This window comes from Schistocerca americana, chromosome 2, assembly GCF_021461395.2.
Source record: "Schistocerca americana isolate TAMUIC-IGC-003095 chromosome 2, iqSchAmer2.1, whole genome shotgun sequence".
NCBI classification, from domain to species: Eukaryota; Metazoa; Arthropoda; class Insecta; order Orthoptera; family Acrididae; genus Schistocerca; species Schistocerca americana.
The window spans coordinates 249,801,347-249,821,653 of record NC_060120.1 but is presented as its reverse complement, the minus strand read 5'-3'; the positions used below and the strand labels follow the sequence as shown (position 1 = coordinate 249,821,653).

The following is a 20,307-nucleotide window of genomic DNA, read 5'->3' as shown; positions in this document are numbered from 1 at the left end:
GCCTGCAGTTTTGTCAAATCTGTATGAGTGCACATAAAAACCTAAGGCTTTGGTTATAATTTTAACCAAGTAGTTCCCACTGGTAAGAATTAATTACCATCAGTTGTAATCATTTGTTGTTTACTTTTAAATAACTGTACAGTAGCATTGAAATGTTCAAAGGAGTAAAAGCTTACTGTTTGTGTAGTTACAAAAAAGTAGGTGAAATGTTAAGTTCTAGTGGTATAAAAGTCTTCTTTCCACAGAGCAAACAGCATAAGGGAAAGTATTTATTTTGCTGGTAACAAGAAAGTTTCACATAAGTTATTTATTCTGGCTGTAACGACACAATACATTTTCGGTTTTGGCAGCGTAATTGTCTTTAATTTTGAACAGAAAATATTGACACACATTCAATTAAAATGCCTTTTTCAGTAACTAGATTCCTGGTATGAAGAATGAGTAACAACACAGTTTTAATACTAAATGTGAAAGCACCAGGAGTAATCTGCACTGTTCAGAGCTACAATATTTTCTCATTTATTAATCATGACATAAGATTTTCTAACCAATTTTGATGGTAATATTTATGGAAATTCACCTCCAGAATTTTAAAAAGACATTTCATTTCCAATTTTATGGTCTATATGAAATGAATATGCAGGTATCAGAAGTATCTTTTCATTCCTTCTTTTACCATGACTGTCATCAAATAACACCAGCCTTCAGAATTTTCAATAGAGAGATGCAGATGTTTTTGTATGGTCCACAATGGCATAATACAAATGAATTTTTCTGTAGTAAAATATCAAAAACTACTTAGGTTATTGAGTACAATAATGAATTGCAATGCAAAATACATATAAGGCTTTTTAGTCATCCACATTAAACTGTAACAGCAGCTCATTCTTATTAACAGGATTCAGAAGAAAGTGCAATGGATTATATTTCAACAAAAAAGCCATAACAATATAAATTAAAGTTATGTTGTTATGTGGAATTGCCGTATAACGGTAACAACCATTTCTAAAAATGTGTGCGGATTCCCAAGGGACCAAACTGCTGAGGTCATCGGTCCCTAGACTCACTCACTCACTCACTCACACACACACACACACACACACACACACACACACACCTACCTATGCCCGAGAGAGGAATCTAAACTCCAGCGGTAGGGGCCGAGCAATCCATGACACGGAGCCTCAGACCACATGAGTGGCCACACGGCAACCATTTCTATTTTCAAAGCTGAGAGCCATGACCATGTGGATATTACATATGGTAGTGATGTAAACTACACTAGTAATAGTCAATCACGTAATGATTTGAAAAAAGATTTATTCAACATGAGAACAAAATACAACACACCACTTTGCAAAGTGTCGCATGAAAAATGTCGGAGAAGAGAGACATGTCAAAGAAGTCAGTGTAGAGGAGAATACAAAAGCCAGCAATTATGTGATTCCCGATATATCTGATCTCCCAAAACATTTTGGTTACATCACACAGTGTGATAACAACGTAGTACAGGTAGCATAGGATAAATATTTAGGAATGGACTGTTTATCTAATTGGCGCTCAGACATGGAAGTAATTCTGGTTGAGGCAAAGAAATTCAGAGTTTCGAGTGCACATAAAATATCTTACTGATTCTTTACTAAATTCTCTAAGATAATCTTTCAGTTTCATTAGTAAACTGATGATGACTTATTAGACAACCATAGTAATTTATTCATACAAGAATGAGATTTTCACTCTGCATCAGAGTGTGCACTGATATGAAACTTCCTGAGAGATTAAAACTGTGTGACGGACCAAGACTCGAGTCTCGGTCCGGCACACAGTTTTTATCTGTCAGGAAGTTTCAACTTATTCATAGTTTGAGAACAATGTATTTCACAAAGAATTACACGTTGTCACATGTACCCCATTTTACAAGCATGATTACCTTCTATTATGAAAGTAGTAAATGATATGAAGACTCAAATAGGTAAATAAATACACTGATTTATGTCGATCTTAACAGTGCAAACCAACTTTGTCATCGATTTTATGTTATTATTAAAGTAATTTGTGCATTGTTGTGCAAAAGATATTTACTATATATTCTTGCAGGAATTATTTAATTGTGAGAAATATCATGACAAAATTTTTTGTGATAACCAAATATCTGAATCACAAACAATGTCACTCAAAGCATTCTAAACAGTGACTTCATCTGAGCTTTATATAACATACAAAAAAGCCATAATCAGTTGTATGGACAAGATATGTATGCTGTCAGGAAACCTACCAGTATGTTAAATACTGTTTTGCTCCCCAGACACAATAGAGCTAGGCCTGCAATTTCTTCACCATGTAACTAATCCAAAGGCTTTCAACATCCATAACCATCTAAAGCTGTACAGAAACTAGGAGTATAATGTAACTTTCTACATATGGCTCCCATTAGAACTGTGAAGATGTAATAGGATTTATTACAGACAGTACAGATGCGTTTAAAAAATCCTAGTATGTGATGCAATGGGAAACATTCTCTCTCATACCTTTCACTGATTTGCAGAGCACAGATTTAGATTTTGAAGGGAAACTTTTGGATGAACAATAAATCCTGTTTCTTGCTATTTTCTTTTCAATTGCCATTTTTAATGCCTTTCCTAGGGATTCAGACTGGTGGGTGAGCCAAGTCAAGCCTAGCAATATCACCTTGTTTGTAAACCACCCCTCCATAATCATTGTAGCATTTGAGATACGCACTAGGTGGAAACTTTTCTTTCCCTTAGGACAGATCACATTGAAGAAATCCGAGGATAACTTCATGCCCAAAGGAAAACATTCACCACAATACTGCCACAGACGCGTGTCCACTGCAATATATGTACAGTGATTATAATTAAAGTTAAACTTTCAAAAATCTGTAGAAATACCACCACTGGTCAGAGTGATATCAAATTGCAACTGAATATTATTGGAGAAGGGGGCAAATGTATGGCAGAAGAAAAAAAATGGTGTGAAAATTTATCAATAGATGGCATTGTGTGTCAGAATACATAAATAAAAACACCTGTCATGCGCACGACCCACTGAAGTTGGTATAAACACGCCGGGAACATGGCTTTTTCTCCTTTCACGTCTGCAACGTTCACCATAACTGTCTCAATGCAGGACCATGCTCTGCTTGTAAAGCCATATTAAAAGAATGATGGCTGTGCACATGTCGCTCTGCAGACGTTCCAGACACTGAAGGGTTTGAAAAAAGGCGTCGGTCCAATGACTGCTAGGTCTGGAGAAAAGATTCGGAGATTCGAAAAGATGGGTTCCTTTGGTGTGCAACTTGGTACAGGGAGGAAATGAACTGATTCAACACCAGTGGAAGCAGTGGCCACAGCAATGCAGGAGGAGACAAGTGGTGGTGTGCAAATGTGTAGTGCACGGAGAATTGCCCAAACATTGGACATACCCATAAGCATGGTGTGTAAAATCCTACGAAACATCCTTCTTTGCTATCCATTCAAAATTACCCATGTGCACGAGTTTTACCCATGTGCACGAGTTGCTTCCTGTTGACCTGAGAGCAAGAGAGACTTTTGCTTTAGAATTTCTTGCTCGCCTGGAAGTGGATAATGGTTGGCCGTGGAAGATTTTGTGGACAGACGAAGCCCACTTCCATCTGACAGGGTATGTCAATACACAGTATTGTTGAATATGAGCAACAGAAAATCCACACGCAAATCAACCAGCCCCACTTCGTCATGAAAAGGTCACTTTGTGATGGGGGTTTATGACATCATCTATCATACGGCCTTTTTTTTTTTTTTTTTTTTTTTTAAGAGACAGATGCTTCCAGTCCTGTTACCTCTACCATCACTAATAAGCGCTATGAGTGCCTTTTGTGCAACCATGTCATTCCAGCTCGCCAAACAGTGTGGACAGGATTATTTTTATGCAACATTATGCACCTCCGCACATCACAAACCCAGTTAAGCAGCTGCTGAAGTGTCATTTCGGCAATGTTAGAATTACCAGCTGCCATTTCCCTACAGTCTGGCCATTCCAATCACCTGATCCTAATCTGAGTGACTTTTGGCTGTGGGGCTATCTGAAAGAAGATGTGTTCAGTGTTCCAAAAGCAAATTTAGCTGCATTGGAGGCACGCATTGTGCAACACATACTGAAATGGACCCCAGAAACACTTTTATCAGTTGTGGAACATGATGTTTCTTGATTTCAACTTATTGCAGAAAATGGTGGACACCATACTGAACATGTTCTGTGCCACACACACAGGAATTAATAATCCTATTTGATTTTGACTGATACTTTTTCTGTGGTTTTTGGCCCCAGGACAATTAAAAATTGATTTTTCCCATCCGATGTGATATGACCTTGCCATGGTGGATGGACTTACGTAACTTACAATATCACACCTGGAGACCCATGCATACTGAGTAGTACAGCCATTCTTGTACGATTCATTTGTCATTTGTAGTCGACCACTGTTAAATTATGGTGCTTACAGTGCCATCTATTGATACATTTCGTAACTATTTATTTTTCTTCTGCCATTCGTTTTCCCCCTTCTCCATAATATTCCGTTGCAGTTTGATGTCATTCTGACCAGTGGTGTTATTTCTACAGTGGTTTGAAAGTTTAACTTTAATTATAATATGTGACTGTTAGAGATGATTGATGGTTTACATACTTTTGCTGAACCATGGTGGATTAGGAAGACATGAAATGACACAATTCTTCATTTACAACTGATATTTCCTTTGGTGAACACTGCTAGGTAAAACCTATCTTCTACAGGGAGCCCCTCCTTGCTATTTGCTTTGTAGCTCATGTTGTAAATACTATCCTCAGTCCCAATAATACTGGTTAAACTGCACTGTATTCAATAACAAATTTTGTTTTGATGCCTTTACCACAACATCCTGGGCCAACTTTTTACCTTTGTAATCCATTTCCTGCATAGCTAATGATTCTCCAGTTTCTAAATGCAATTCCATCCAGGAACATAATATTGTACTCCACATCTCAACCCTCCATTTTCTCTCCTCCAAAATCATAAACAAGTGGTCATGAACCCTATTGTTGATGACACACTACATCTGATGCTAGACATACAGTAGCCGGATTCAAAATGAGGTGTTGCAGGCAATTTTAGATGTCTTCTCAAATGCCTTTGATTTTTTACTAAAATATTAAATTCAGTGTGAGAAAATAACTGTGTACATTTCCAATTGTATTAATGCAGCTGTGTGTAGGATAGTCAGACATTCTTTTCTCACACCAGCAGGAAGTGTTTCCTGTCAACTTTATCAGGTGCCAAAACCTGAGCACATTGGATCTTTCATTCAAAAAAATTGGAATCACCACTACGCCTACCAGAATGCTACATGCTCAGCACACTGTTGTTTCCTAGCTAACACTGGCAGTGAGTGGAAACTGTCTATACCTACCCAAAGTCACTACTTCCACTGATTCCTCTGTTCCAAGAAAAGAGGCAAGTTATATGGTACAACTATGGTGATCCAATAGGCAATGGACATATACTACCCTGACATGAAAGAAATGAGAGTATTCACATTACTACATAACTATTACTTGTGGCATATTACTGTGCGAGTTTATGAACTTCATCTATTTCTCCAGACTAGCTCGAACTAAGGTCATGTAAGTCTGTTGTTAAGATGCAATTAACAGGGCTGTAGAACAGTATTAACACTCGACAATGCAAGTTGTTTATCAATGACTGAAGCATTATGATTCAGTCATTATGAGAATACAGAATATGTCCGCTACAAAATGACACAGATAGGACACATAATGGAGCTCTCCACACTACTCTATTCTGTGAAATACTGTTCAGTTCTGATGAACTACTGCCCCTACACCCATTTGAACCTAATAACTGTATCCATCCCTTTGTCTCCCTCTACAATTTTTACCACCTACACTTACCTCCAATACCAAATAGACATTTTCTTGATGCCTCTAAGTGTCCTGTCAATCAATTACTTCTTTTTGTCAAGTTGTACCATCAATTTCTTTTCTTTCCATTTGATTCAGTACCTCTTCCTTAGTTATGGGACCTACCCATCTAATCTTCAGCATCCTTCTGTATGGCCAAATTTCAAAAGCTATTATCTTCTTATCTGAACTGCTTATCATACATGTTTCTCTTCCCTCTGAGGCTACACTCCACACAAATACTGCCAGGAAAGATTTCTCAACACTTGAATTTACTTTTAATGTTAATGAATTCCTGTTTTTCCTACAGCCAGTCTGCATTTTATATCCCCGAATTCAGCCATCATCAGCCATTTTGCTGTCAAAATAACAGAACCTGTCTACTACTTTTACTGTCTTATTTCCAAACATAATCCCAGAAAAACCCAATTCAACTGACTACATTGCAGTTTTTTAATATTCGTCAACTAATCTCTCTACAAGACACTACGCATTCCATTCAACAGCTCTTCCCAAGTCCTTCGCTGTCCGACAGAACTCAAATATCTTTGGCAAACCTAAAAGTTTTTATTTCTTCTCCCTGAACTTCAATTTCTTCCCCAAATTTTTCTCTGGCTACCTTTATTGCTTACTCAATACACAGACTGAATAACATCAAGGACAAGCAACAACCGTGTGTCACTCCCTTCAGCTACTGCTTCCCTTTGATGTCCTTTGACTAACAACTGCACTCTGGTTTTTGCACAAGCTGTATACAATCTTTTACTTCTTGTATTTTATCCCTGCAACCTTCAGATTTTCAAAGAGTGTATTTCAGCTTACATTGTAAAATTGTGAAATGTCAATCAACTGTGTTGGGTTTTTCCAACATTTGTTTCTGGATCAGTGAAGACTTTCTAAGTTCAATCACATATTGGTACCCACTAGAAGAACATCGCATCTTCTGAATTTAAATGTTGACTGATTGATTGATTGAGGCGGAGGGGTTATGGGACTAAACAGAAAGATCAGTCCTGTGATTCAAAAGTTTCTTGTGTAAGATAGAGGGTCCACTAAAAGTGGGTGGATCCAATCAGAGGGGTCAAACTATAAAGCAAGGAAGTTAAAACACACACAGTAGAAAGCATAAAATGGTAGGCCAGATCTAAAAAGTGGAAAACAGAAAGATAAAAGAGCAGTCTCTGCAAGGGGGAGTGGCCATGGGTCCCAGACCTAGGTAACACTAAGAGAGGCCCCAACCACAGCCACTCCGCCCCTCCTCCAGAGTAAAGCAAAACCTTATAACTGAAAATAAAAGCAACCTTCACATAGGAAACTGAGGACCAGTTCAACAGTGTTAATTAGTTCACCTCTGTAGGACAGATTTCCTGTTTACTGAATATAACCACACTGATCACAAGTGAGACAACTTGTTAACACTGTGTAACCTCAAATCTAGCTTTAATAATAGCCTCAGTTCAGTAAAGAAAGGAGTCCCAATGTTTCTCCAGATATGCAGCATCCAGCAAAAGCCTGTCGATTAGATACCATAGAGTTAACAAACTGCAGAACTGTTCCAAGTGCTCCCAGAAATTTTCTACCGGAGTTAGATCAGGTGGTTTTTGGGCAGTTTAGATGTGAGAAGGTGTTTGCATTCAGCAAACAAGGAATGTATGCACACAGTCTTTGAACATGGATGTTTTCTTCGAACAAAGGAGCCCCCAAAAATCATGACGCTTTAAAAAAAGGCAACACTGTCACTAAGAATGTTTGAACAAACATCCTGTTCACTTTCATAGTAACCCGAACTAGTTGGCCCAAGTAATGATATGAAAAATATCCCCAAAACATCACACAGATCCGGCACCACCCTAAATTACACAACCTACACACTACATATTAAACCCTTCATCAGGCCTTTCTGTGTACTCTATGCTTTGCATCATATGAAAATAAGCAAAACTATGAGTCATTGGGTCACATGACAACCTCCAATCATTTACTGTCCAGTTTGTGTTGTTTAACACAGTATGCAACTGTGAGTATGGGCTTTTGTGAAGTAATCCACAAAAATTCTCATTGCATGATGTTCTCTCTCACATTGTTTGGGCCCGCATTTACTGACAGCAGCACTGAAACCACTGGTCATTGACAATGATGGGTACTCTTATTACAAACATTCTTCATATGCTATATTACACTGCCCTGAGTGGTCACTATTCCTTGTGTGACTGTCCACACTGATGTATCAACAAGTCAGGCTATTTCGGTCACAGTGGCTTAATGAGCCCATGAAAACCCCTCTCTGCCACGATATCATATTCATCTTTCTTCCAGAGTTGATTACATATGACTGACTGGTACAAAGATATCACTTCAATGCCATGACTTGTGAAAGTGATGGATGATCACATGATCATCTGGTACCAGTTCTAAACCATTTACAACACTACTTAAAAACCATTGACTAATATTTTGTCTTTGAGCTTAGATTACAAAGAGGATGTGAAGTACTAAGGAAAACTGAATTCTAGAAAACTGACACCACTACAAAGTAACAGCTGCTGTAGTGACTTCACTGAGAAACTGTTACAGCTGTGATTAGCAAAAAGCTTAAAAATATCCAAGGGAAACTCTTTGAAAGCAATTTTAGGTAAATTAGCATTCTGGCAACCAATACTATCAAATTAAATCATATTCTTATGGGGAATACTATACTCTTTCTTAATACAAGAACCTATCTTAAACAAGCTTTTTGTGTCTAAGCTATCATTTGCTCTATTCTACAGTTATCGTAGAATATTTACTTCAGATACATGGAGATATCAGTGAAAATTAACAACAGCCTAATCACAGCTATTTTTTGAAGGGAAAATAACTGTAAATGCTTAAATATGATGCAATTATATTTTCAGCTGAAGAAGTATGTACTAAATCTTAACTTCCATCAAGAAATATTGACCGTTTAAAACTTACAGTTATTACTTACCTGTTTACCATAGAAGTGTGCATCTCCAAGAAATGATCCTCTCGTACCAGTGAAGGAGAACATTGGCAGTGGGACAGGTATTGGTACATTGACACCAACCTGAAAAATCATTCAAGATTGAATCCATATTTTAAAATATATTAGACTGTATGCACGCGCATGCGCTTGCACACACACGCACACTATCTCCCCCCCAACAAAATAGATTTCATAAGTGGCTTGCTGATCACTTTAAAAAAGAGCCAACCATAACAAAAAGCAACTCCTCCCTACCACTTTAGGAAAATTTCTGATAGAAAGCAACTAAAACTAGTAGGACAAATTATGTGTTCAGTACATTTAATAAAAGAGGCAATACTGTTTTATCTTGAGGGCAAACCTGAGGCAGTACAGTACCTTCGGGTGATGTTTAGATGCCATAGCACGTTGATATAGGAGCTAGAACAAAATGGTGCAACTCATTTGTTTAGCATTCATTTTTGGCAGAAGCAGAACTGTTGCCACTATGTCAGGGCAATCCAGGTGGCTTCTTCAAGACATTACAATTTATTATGGTTAACAGACAGGCTAACAAACGCACAATTCCTTTAGGCTCTGTGCCACTTTTTCAATTTTACTGAGTTCAGCAATAGGTCAGTGCCACTAGACTTCAGTAGCATATAAGAGTGTAACTGAGCAGCACTCTTTTCATTTCTAGAGGAACTTATGAAATGGAATTTAGCATCTGCTTTACTACCCTGAATTTCAGTTCTTGTGTCATTATTCTAGTGACCGGCAGAGAAGGTTGACAAGACTAGCGGTTCTCATGGGGTTTCAGTGAAGCGCACAGTGTGCAGCAGTCACCAGAACTGATCAGGGCCTCCTAGTTTTCTGCCAAGTAGAAGGCTTGAAACAGATGCTCACAAGGTTGTGTGGCAAGCTTGTCTGCATTATCTTAGGTGTGCACGTAACTTTAGTGTCATTAACAACACTCTAAATTTCTGTTTACAGAGAGATTTTCTGTAATATTCTGTAAAGAGGTACGCTTAAGACTTCACAATGTGACCTCCCCTTCTCTCTTTGCTCCATTTCTTTCACTGATCTTTCCTCTTCTTTCTCCCTTCTTCATACCGTGGCTATATCTCAGGTTTTTCAATGCAGAAATGTTGTGAGAAGTAGGCACATGCGTGTGATGGTTCATGATGATATAGTGCTGTCAGGGGGCGTCACTCTTGCCTCTGGTTTGAGAAGACTGATGACTGAAGTACGTACATATCTCAAAAGAAAAACAGGTATGCGCTCACTTTTCTTTTAAAACTACAAATAGTAGCGTAGCTATTACTATCTATTGTACTACTAAACTGAATGAGCGTGACAACATTGATGAAGTTTGAACCTCGAAAGAAGTTTATTAATACCAATTAGCTGAAATAAAAAAAATCTCATCCAATCCAGAAGTCACTCACAATTAGAGTAATTAGTTTCTGATGTGTGTGTGTGGTGGTCATTGATACTTAAAAGATCGTTTCAGTAATTCTATCACTGTCCATTTACGAGTTGCTGAGCAACTTATCAACAAGCTGACTACACAATGATCAATATTTGCCGTATCCTGACAGTAAATCGCTTCTTGCTTGCTTTAAGCATCAAGACGATTACTATGACACTCACATAAGTCTTTGATAGTTATTATCAAGCTAATGTCCATAAATTGCGGTTAATGTTACTGAATCCTACACATGATGATAATGCCCGATATCCAGCTGCGTATCTTAAGCTCCGTGCCAATATTTGAGAATTCGTGCGAGTTTCGTTTGCACCAAGGCAGGCCATGGTTCCCTAGAATAATTTTTAAATCAACTCCAGGTTGTAAATTAACAATTCTATGCCAATTTGTGAAAGTTACAGAAGGTCCGCACTCGACGACTACTTGATCGTGCACTCGAGCAACACGGAAGTTTTTGTTCTTACAAAGAGAAAACATATCATGCATAATGCAACAACATGATTTGCTATGTCAAAACATATTTATATCTATCTCATTAAAACTCATTACCTATTAAATGTTGTACATAATTAAATTCTTTACTCTGCAAATAATCAATAAAATTTAGAAATGAATTAAAATGTGCAAAAAAAATCTCAAGTTGATATGACCTCATGGGTTTGTTTCGACTCCCCTACACACACGTGACGCAATGTAGATCAGACTATATTGGACATACTCATGTAATGCTAGAACACATTTCTCTTTAGAAAGCCAAATGTGTTTTATTTATTATTTCTCTGTTTATTAAACTATGCTTCATTTCACACTATAAGATCAGTAGTCCTAGCTTCTAAAGAAGTTTAACAGACTCTGTACACAGTGGAGAGGGTCTTCAGATCATGAACTGCTTTACTAGGTACATATCTGTTCAGTGATGGTTAAATATTCTTCTAAACTTGAGCCGTAGTTTCCAATATTCTCCTGCTCAGAGTTAAATGTTTTGAGATCCTCTTAAATATGTGGCACTATTGTCCCTTTACCTAGTTTATTTTACATTGTATTAGTTGCCCTTTGTACTGTGATAATACTGTTGCTGAAACTGCTTAATGGTCAATGGTACAAGTTTCAATCTGAATTTCCTAGTTGAGGACAGGTCTATGTATTGCCTAATGTACATTGCCTGATAAGAAAAAGTCAAGCACCCAAAAGTGGAAGAGGAAATGAAATGCAGCTCCACAGTCAGAGTGTATGTGAAGTTACTTCATTGATTACAAACAAAGAACTAGGCAGTATCAACCCATTTATGACAATAACGTTGCACCCCCTCTGACACAGGTAAGTGGACCTATTCAGTTGGGGAGGCTGTCAGAGCTGTAGTATCCTCTCGAGGCAAGCTGGCCCACAACCAGTGTAAATAGTTCTCAATATCAGAAGGGTATAGAGGAAAGACAATGGTACCCCTCAAATTTGAATTTTTCAAACCAACTACAGTAAGACAATGGTAACCCTGAACTACACTACGTGATGTAACAAGTTCATCTTACCGACGACAGATGGCAGCACAATGCTGATTTGTTTCTGTGGGAATCCACATACGCTGGTGGGAAACAATGGTAACCCACAAATTCAAAATGGAGGCATTAGCAGATTGCAGTGAGGGAAGTTGTGACATTTTTGTAATTTTAAGTGAATTGTGTGGTAATTTGACTGTTTTGATGATGAATTAATGATACAGATTTCAATTTAAATGAGGAGATGGAAGATTCTACTTAAATTAATTCTACTGCAAGTCAATTAAGTTTTGTTTTCCACATCATGTTGTTTTTGCTGGCTACCACTATCTTTGTGCTAGCTAGTTAGGCTACGTATTTTATTTCCATACTCAACTTTTTTACAGGATCTTGATATGAAGGTAGAGTCAACAGGTCTTTTAATGCAACTATATTGTCCTCTGTAAATCGTGGAATGTTTACATAAAGAAATATTCTCATATCTGTGGCTTACCAATTTATTCATCTCATCATTGATGAGGTTACCATATTATTGGTTAACAGCACTTTTTTAATATTACACTATCCATACAAAAAATATTTTTTTAATAGAATGAAGAAGATCACAACAGAACTGACCATGGGAATAAAGACGTCATAATGAAAACATCAAGAAAAATATAAAAGCTAGTAAACAAACAACAACAACAACAGAAGAAACTTGCAAAGAATAGTGGAATTGAATGTACTACAAAAGAAGGTACAGTGATCCAAGGGAGAACTTTAGTTGGAGCTTCCTGCAAAACGTTCTAAAAAGTGTTTTGAATGGATTGAAGAGAAGCTTATACAGAGTATAAACAAGTCATTCTGAAACACTGGGGACTTCAATAGACAAAATACTTTGTTTGGTTCCATGTGGCTAGAACCATAAAAAGAGCATATACAGGCAATGAAATTACAGTGTTATAAAAGATGGCAGCAGCACTGTTGTCTGTAAAGTTGCATTTTTAAGCATCCATGGTTTGCAGCACAACAGAGCTAGAGTAGAAAACATACAATCCAAAATGTGAACAGGGGCTACTACTCCACCAGAAGATAGAAGAGGCAAACACAAGAACAGACCCCACGCCTCCTCAAAGGAAGACGTACACTCAGTCAAAAAACATATCAAGGGTATTCCAAAGCACAAATGTCTACAGCAGAAAAGATAATGGTAAAAAAAACTCTGTGTGTCGATGGAATATTCCATACAAAGTTGCTACAACCATTATAAAGATGAATACTGTCCTGATATCAAAGCAAAGCCTGTACGTTTTGATAAGTATTATTGAATTTTCATTCAAGATTTCAATATTTCATTCAAACTGCCAAAAGCAGATACTTACCCAAGATGCGATTCAAATGAAATTAAACTGATAGAAGCAAAAAACGACCAGGAAAAATTAAGGGAAATAAATATACAGAAATAGTTACATCTCAGAAAAGCCCAGGCGGGTCAAGATGATATAAAAGTGCAAACAGAGAAGGCAGTGTTTGATAAAGACATTCACGTAATAACTTTCGATCTACAACAGGCATTGCCCACTCCTAACCTCTCTACAGGTCCAATGTTCTATAAGAGGAAACTGTGGACATAAAACTTCAGCGTTCATCCCCGTAATTCATCACCAGGTCATTTCTATGTCTGGGATGACACAGTAGCATCAAGGGGTTCAGAGGAAATAGGCAGCTGCTTACGGAAGTATTCTGAAGATCACAATATATGAGTGAATAAGTTGATTGAAATTTCAGGCAACTGCTCAGGGCAAAACAAAAACTGGAACATTGTGTTTGTTCGGACGCTGCTTATAGCAAAAGGTAGATTTTCCACCATTGAGAACCACTTCCCACTTCCTGGACATACCATGTTCCCAACCGTTCGAGATTTTGCTGTTGTGGAGCAGTATGTTCGCGGAGATGCAGTTTATAAATGCCCCTCAAGATTAGTTGGAGATCGCGAAGAAGTGTGACCATGTTAAGTCATCAGAAGATTTTGTATGCATCAGTGACATGAGATCTACACCTAGTCAACAGAATATCTCAGTAAAAGGGCACAAGATGTTATGCTGTACGGCTCCTCCTCAATGCAGATCACCCAGGAATCTTGTTCATATCAAATACATTTCATGGGGAAGACTGGCAGAAAGTCAGTTTACACAAACGAGATTGCCCTACAACCTAAGAAGGAACCAGTCTCCAAAAGAAGTATTCCGGGCAGTTCCAATTGATTCAAAGAAAAAACAAGATCTCACATCTGCAATGAACTGGATACCACCTATTTATCACAAATTCTAAAAGGCAATAAAAACTAAGAAGACACCTAAAAGTTAGGATGAGTATGAAGATGCATCTGCAGATGAAATGTGAGGATTTTCAGCTGTCCTGTGTGAGTTGCATGAAAATAATGGTATTCCACATAATATGTTCACCACAGCTAGGAAAAGATAGAGCTTTTGACATTATTAAATCAAATTTTGTATTTTTTAGATTGATTTGTGTGCTTAAGATGTTGTGCAGTGACTACCAGGTGCATAAAAAATATTAATAACTTATGTATGAAACACTTCTTTAAACTTTTCCAACTGAATATCTCCATTCATAGCTAATGTGGGTTACCATTATATTTCCCCATACTCTTCATCTTGTTACTGGCACTGGGATGGAGTTTATGTCCGAGCTGGCCCCACCCATCACATTGGGGATATCTGGGATTCTGTGAATGAGCACTGTCATCTAGAATGACATTTTAACTCTGCAGCGGAGTGTGCACTGATATGAAACTTCCTGGCAGATTAAAGCTGTGTGCCGGACCGAGACTCGAACTCAGGACCTTTGCCTTTCTGTCAGGAAGTTTCATGTCAGCACACACTTCGCTGCAGAGTGAAAATCTAATTTTGGAAACATCCCCAGGTTGTGGCTAATCCATGTCTCTGCAATATCCTTTCTTCCAGCAGTGCTAGTTCTGAAAGGCACGCAGAAGAGCTGCTGTGAAGTTTGGAAGGTAGGAGACAACGTGCTGGCAGAACTGAAACTGTAGGATGGGTTGTGAGTCACGCTTGGATAGCCCAGTTGGTAGAGCACTTGCCCAAAAGGCAAAGGTCCCGAGTTTGAGTCTCGGACCAGCACACAGTTTTAATCTGCCAGGAAGTTTCATATCAAGACTGTCACATGAGAGGTAACATGAGGATGCAGGATGTCCTTGGCATTATGTTGTGGCACTGGAGTTTTCTCAATCCCTATCAGCTGTGACCTAAAGTCAGACCTGATGACTCCCCAAACCATGACATCAGAAGTGACATTGCTGCATCTCTCCAAAACATTGGAAGAATGGGACTTCTCAGCAGGTTACCATTATACTCACAGCCAATGGTCATTGAGGGTAGTGCAGAACAGCAGTTCATCACTGAACACCATGTGATGCTATTCATCAGCAGTACATTCTCCCCAATCACAGCTCTACTCCAAACATAACGATTTGTGCTGTTGTGTGTATGCCAGCCTATGCATGTGATGGTAATTTCCTAGTTTAGCTGCTGCTAGTCTCTGACTGGTGATGTGGGATGACACAATGTTGCAAAGAATGCATTCTCTTTCTCTGATGGGAGGTGGTGGTGGTTGTTGTTGTTGTTGTTGTTGTTGTTGTTGTCGTCGTCTTCAGTCCTGAGACTGGTTTGATGCAGCTCACCATGCTACTCCATCCTGTGCAAGCTTCTTCCTCCCCAGTACCTGCTACAGCCTACATCCTTCTGAATCTGTTTAGTGTATTCATCTCATGGTCTCCCTCTATGATTTTTACCCTCCACGCTGTCCTCCAGTACTAATTGGTGATCCCTTGATACCTCAGAACATGTCCTGATTTAATTCGACTCCATTCCATTATCCTCATTTTGCTTTTGTTGATGTTCATCTTATACCCTCCTTTCAAGACACTGTCCATTCCGTTCAACTGCTCTTCCATGTCCTTTGCTGTCTCTGACAGAATTACAATGTCATCGGTGAACCTCAAAGTTTTTATTTCTTCTCCATGGATTTTAATACCTACTCCGAACTTTTCTTTCATTTCCTTAACTGCTTGCGCAATATACAGATTGAATAGCATCAGGGATAGGCTGCAACCCTGTCTCACTTCCTTCCCAACCACTGCTTCCCTTTCGTGTCCCTCGACTCATAACTGCCATCTGCTTTCTGTACAAATTGTAAATAGCCTTTCACTCCCTGTATTTTACCCCTGCCACCTCTGAAGGTGGTGATGGGAGGTACAGATGTGAAAGGGGGTATGATGTGCTTAGTGCCAAACACAGTGATCCTCCCTTGTGATGGTTGGACTTGGTCAATTGGAATCTTTATGACAAGCATCTGAAAACACCCCAAATTTTGATATTGCACAATTAGACCAGCAAGCCAAATGGAGACCCAAAGGAGGCCTCTTTCGAACACTGGTCAGATGCTGCAAAAGCTGTCTCATGTGAGTATGTGGCACCTTCATGTCCTTCAAAGTGATCACTAAACATCTGACTGTTGACACCCCTTATATACCAAAACAGGTCTGCTAACAAAACTATACATGGATACTAATGCACTCTTGTGGAATTATATTTTCTAACCTTAACCAGATTTCAAAGAAAGAATTTAGTATGGGTTCAAAGGATGGCTTATCAACCTGACCACTTACAAACCTTATCATACCAATCGATTATTGGATGATTACAGTCTCCTCCGATGATTGTAGTATGATAGGGGAACATACATACTAGTGAAGTGAGGTTTCCTCTGAAATTTTTGTGTACATTTGGAAGTGAATTTGGCAGTTGATAAAAATATCTAATTACAAATGTATGCACATCCTTGTTACTGAGTGCTGATCAAATTATCTCACAGCTTTAATTTCAGTCCCAGAGAATTTGAATTGCTTACTGCAACTGATGTACCACCTCTGTAACCCACTTGCTTACCCTTTTTATAATTACTTATATTTATCCAAAGTTCTTATCCTGACAGTTCTGGATTTCAGCCAGCTTTCTGTACCAAGTATGTGAGTTCTGATGCATTTTAGGAATGCTTCAAATTCCTGGACTGCTGTGAATGCTTTGTGTTGATCGATAGCACTGTAGTTGTTTAATCTTTGGGGTGATATTATTATCTGGACTCTACAGACAATTGCTTCATCTAATAAACTCTTGTGTACATCATGCACAATTACCTCTATAGCAGTCTCATGTAGTGCACTCCTCACCAATTAAGGGGGACCTACAATTCTCTACTTTATGGGACACGCCTAAGAAAATGCAGCCAAGCTTGCCACATAACCTTGTGAGCATCTGTTTCAAGCCTTCTACATGGCAGAAAACTAGGGGTCCTGATCACTTCTGGTGACAGCTGCACACTTCACTGAAACCCCATGAGAACGGCTAGTCTTGTCAACCTCCTCTGCCGGTCACTGGAATGATTCAGGTGACAATGAATGTTTGTGTCCCCCAACTGCTGGTGGTTGCACTCTGTTCTGCTAGAATAATCTGACAACCTTAGCAAGGTAATAAGAAGGTTGAGACAGATGATCACCTGCAGGAAACTGACACTAGAAAGCACCCAATGGCACTATGCAAAAGGTGGTCAAATTTCAATAACTCCGAGAATGTACAGCAGGAAGAAACAAAAACAGTGAAGGAAGAATACAGGATGAAGAAGACAAGGTCAGCCTTCTTAATGACCAGAGACACACACCATAAAAAGAATGTATCTATGAACACTGAGATTAGACATTACAAGGCAACAATAAGGAATGTGGTACAATATGTGGCTGAATCATTAACATTAGGAAGACATAGTGCAGAACAGCTAAAGAAATAAGACAAATTACTGGGCACTAAAAGAGGTGTTGAAAGATGAATGTGAAAACCTAGGGAAGAAATGTGCAGTACTACATGGACAATATGAGAAGAAATGTGGCTGAAGAGGGCAAGAAATGCAGGACTTGTGATCAGGATGATTGTCGATACATTGCACAAAGAGTGCAGGAAACAGTTTTTAGGACATGTGGATTGTTAATAATACTGCTTTCTTTGTAGGAACCTGTGAAAATTCTTATTCAATCTGACTCATTATTCACTCAGTATTTTTGGAGTTTTGGGATAGCTTACAATGCAATAACATAGTAACTTATGTAGCACAAATCATCACTGCTGAAATATCTAAAATGTTGTGATCATTTGAATAAACACACAGTATGTCACTTCATTACACAAGATGTGTGTGGAAATTGATTTTGTTTGCCATATCAGAACATGTGGCCAAAGTTCAATAAATTGCAGCATTGTTAACCTATGAAACAAAAATTTATGCAGGTTAGATTTCAGAACTGTGTATTAATACAGGCAGAAGGAACAACACAATTGCTTCGAATTATCATTGCTGTTAGTCTTCAGTCTGAAAAGTGATGCAGCTCCCCATGCCCCTGTGCTTTCCAGGCCTTTCCATCTCTTGATAACTACTGCAGCCTATATCCACTTGAACCTGCTTATGTAGTGGGACCTTTGACATCTGCTACAATTCTCACCCCAACTTGCTTCCACTTCCAGTTTTTCACACTGCACCACTGATGCAGTTTGGTGGGGGGCAGATTTATGCTATGCGGCCATTCACCTCAGCTTCCATGGGACCTTCGCTCCCAGCTTCAGGTAGTGTTGGCTTCGGTCACACAGCTTGAGGCTGTTGCCAATGGGCATCACTGTGAGGGTCCGGATGGGGGCTTGTCGGGGACGGCCAGCTCGTCCCACGCATCCCCCGATCGGACTACGACTGTTGTTGCCCGGGATACTGCCCGCATTGAGGCTGATTCCTCACCTGTGGTAGAGTGGGAGGTCGTCTCAAGGTGTGGCAGGGGGGCGAAAGACATTCCGGAGGGCTGAACGGAAGGCCTCTCCAGTTTGTCTGATGAACCTGTTTCAGGCTCTGTCTCAGGCTAATACTGATCTTCGGCCTGACATGGCTGCTTGTCCTGTTCCAGAGGTTGCCCCTCAGTCTGCAAGATCCGGGCGGTTGCAGAGGGTGGGCTTACTGGTAGTTGGGAGCTCCAACGTCAGGCGCATAATGGGGCCCCTTAGGGATATGGCAGCAAGAGAGGAGAAGAAAACCAATGTGCACTCCGTGTGCATACCGGGGGGAGTCATTCCAGATGTGGAAAGGGTCCTTCCGGATGCCATGAAGGGTACAGGGTGCACCCATCTGCAGGTGGTCGCTCATGTCGGCACCAATGATGTGTGTCACTATGGATCGGAGGAAATCCTCTCTGGCTTCCGGCGGCTATCTGATTTGGTGAAGACTGCCAGTCTTGCTAGCGGGATGAAAGCAGAGCTCACCATCTGCAGCATCGTCGACAGGACTGACTGTGAGTGGAGGGTCTGAATCAGAGGCTGAGACGGTTCTGCAACCGTGTGGGCTGCAGATTCCTCCACTTGCGCCATAGGGTGGTGGGGTTTCGGGTTCCGCTGGATAGGTGAGGAGTCCACTACACGCAACAAGCTGCTACACGGGTAGCAGGGGTTGTGTGGCGTGGGCTGGGCGGTTTTTTAGGGTAGATGACCTTGGGCAAGTATAGAAAGGGCAACAGCCTCAACGGGTGCGGGGCAAAGTAAGGACATGCGGGGACCAAGCAGCAATCGGTATTGTAATTTTAAACTGTTGAAGCTGCGTTGGTAAAGTACCGGAACTTCAAGCGCTGATAGAAAGCACCAAAGCTGAAATCGTTATAGGTACAGAAAGCTGGCTGAAGCCAGAGATAAATTCTGCCAAAATTTTTACAAAGCTACAGACGGTGTTTAGAAAGGATAGATTGCTCGCAACTGGTGGTGGAGTGTTCGTCGCTGTTAGTAATAGTTTATCCTGTAGTGAAGTAGAAGTGGATAGTTCTTGTGAATTATTATGGGTGGAGGTTACACCCAACAACCGAGCTAGGTTAATAATTGGCTCCTTTTACTGACTCCCGACTCAGCAGCATTAGTGTCAGAACAACAAAGAAAATTTGGAATACATTTCACATAAATTTTCTCAACATGTTATAGTCTTAGGTGGAGATTCCAATTTACCAGATATAGACTGGGACACTCAGATGTTTTGGACGGGTGGTAGCGACAGAGCATCGAGTGACATTTTACTGAATGCACTATCTGAAAATTACCTCGAGCAATTAAACAGAGAACCAACTCGTGGAGTAGAATAGGAAATCAGTGATCATAAGGCCGTTGCAGCATCCCTGAATATGGAAGTAAATAGGAATATAAAAAAGGGAGGAAGGTGTATCTGTTTAGCAAGAGTAATAGAAGGCAGATTTCAGACTACCTAACAGACCAAAACGAAAATTTCTGTTCCGACACTGACAATGTTGAGTGTTT

General features: G+C 39.5%; 1 protein-coding gene across 1 annotated transcript in view; it reads right to left on the bottom strand.

Annotated features, from left to right (window-relative positions):
* Positions 1-20,307, bottom strand: part of LOC124593338 (probable methylmalonate-semialdehyde dehydrogenase [acylating], mitochondrial) — a 74,116-nt gene that overhangs the window by 14,026 nt on the left and 39,783 nt on the right. Inside the window, exon 9 of the mRNA XM_047131919.1 lies at positions 8,924-9,022. Coding sequence (XP_046987875.1) covers positions 8,924-9,022 — 99 coding nt within the window. The remainder of the gene's footprint in view (positions 1-8,923; positions 9,023-20,307) is intronic.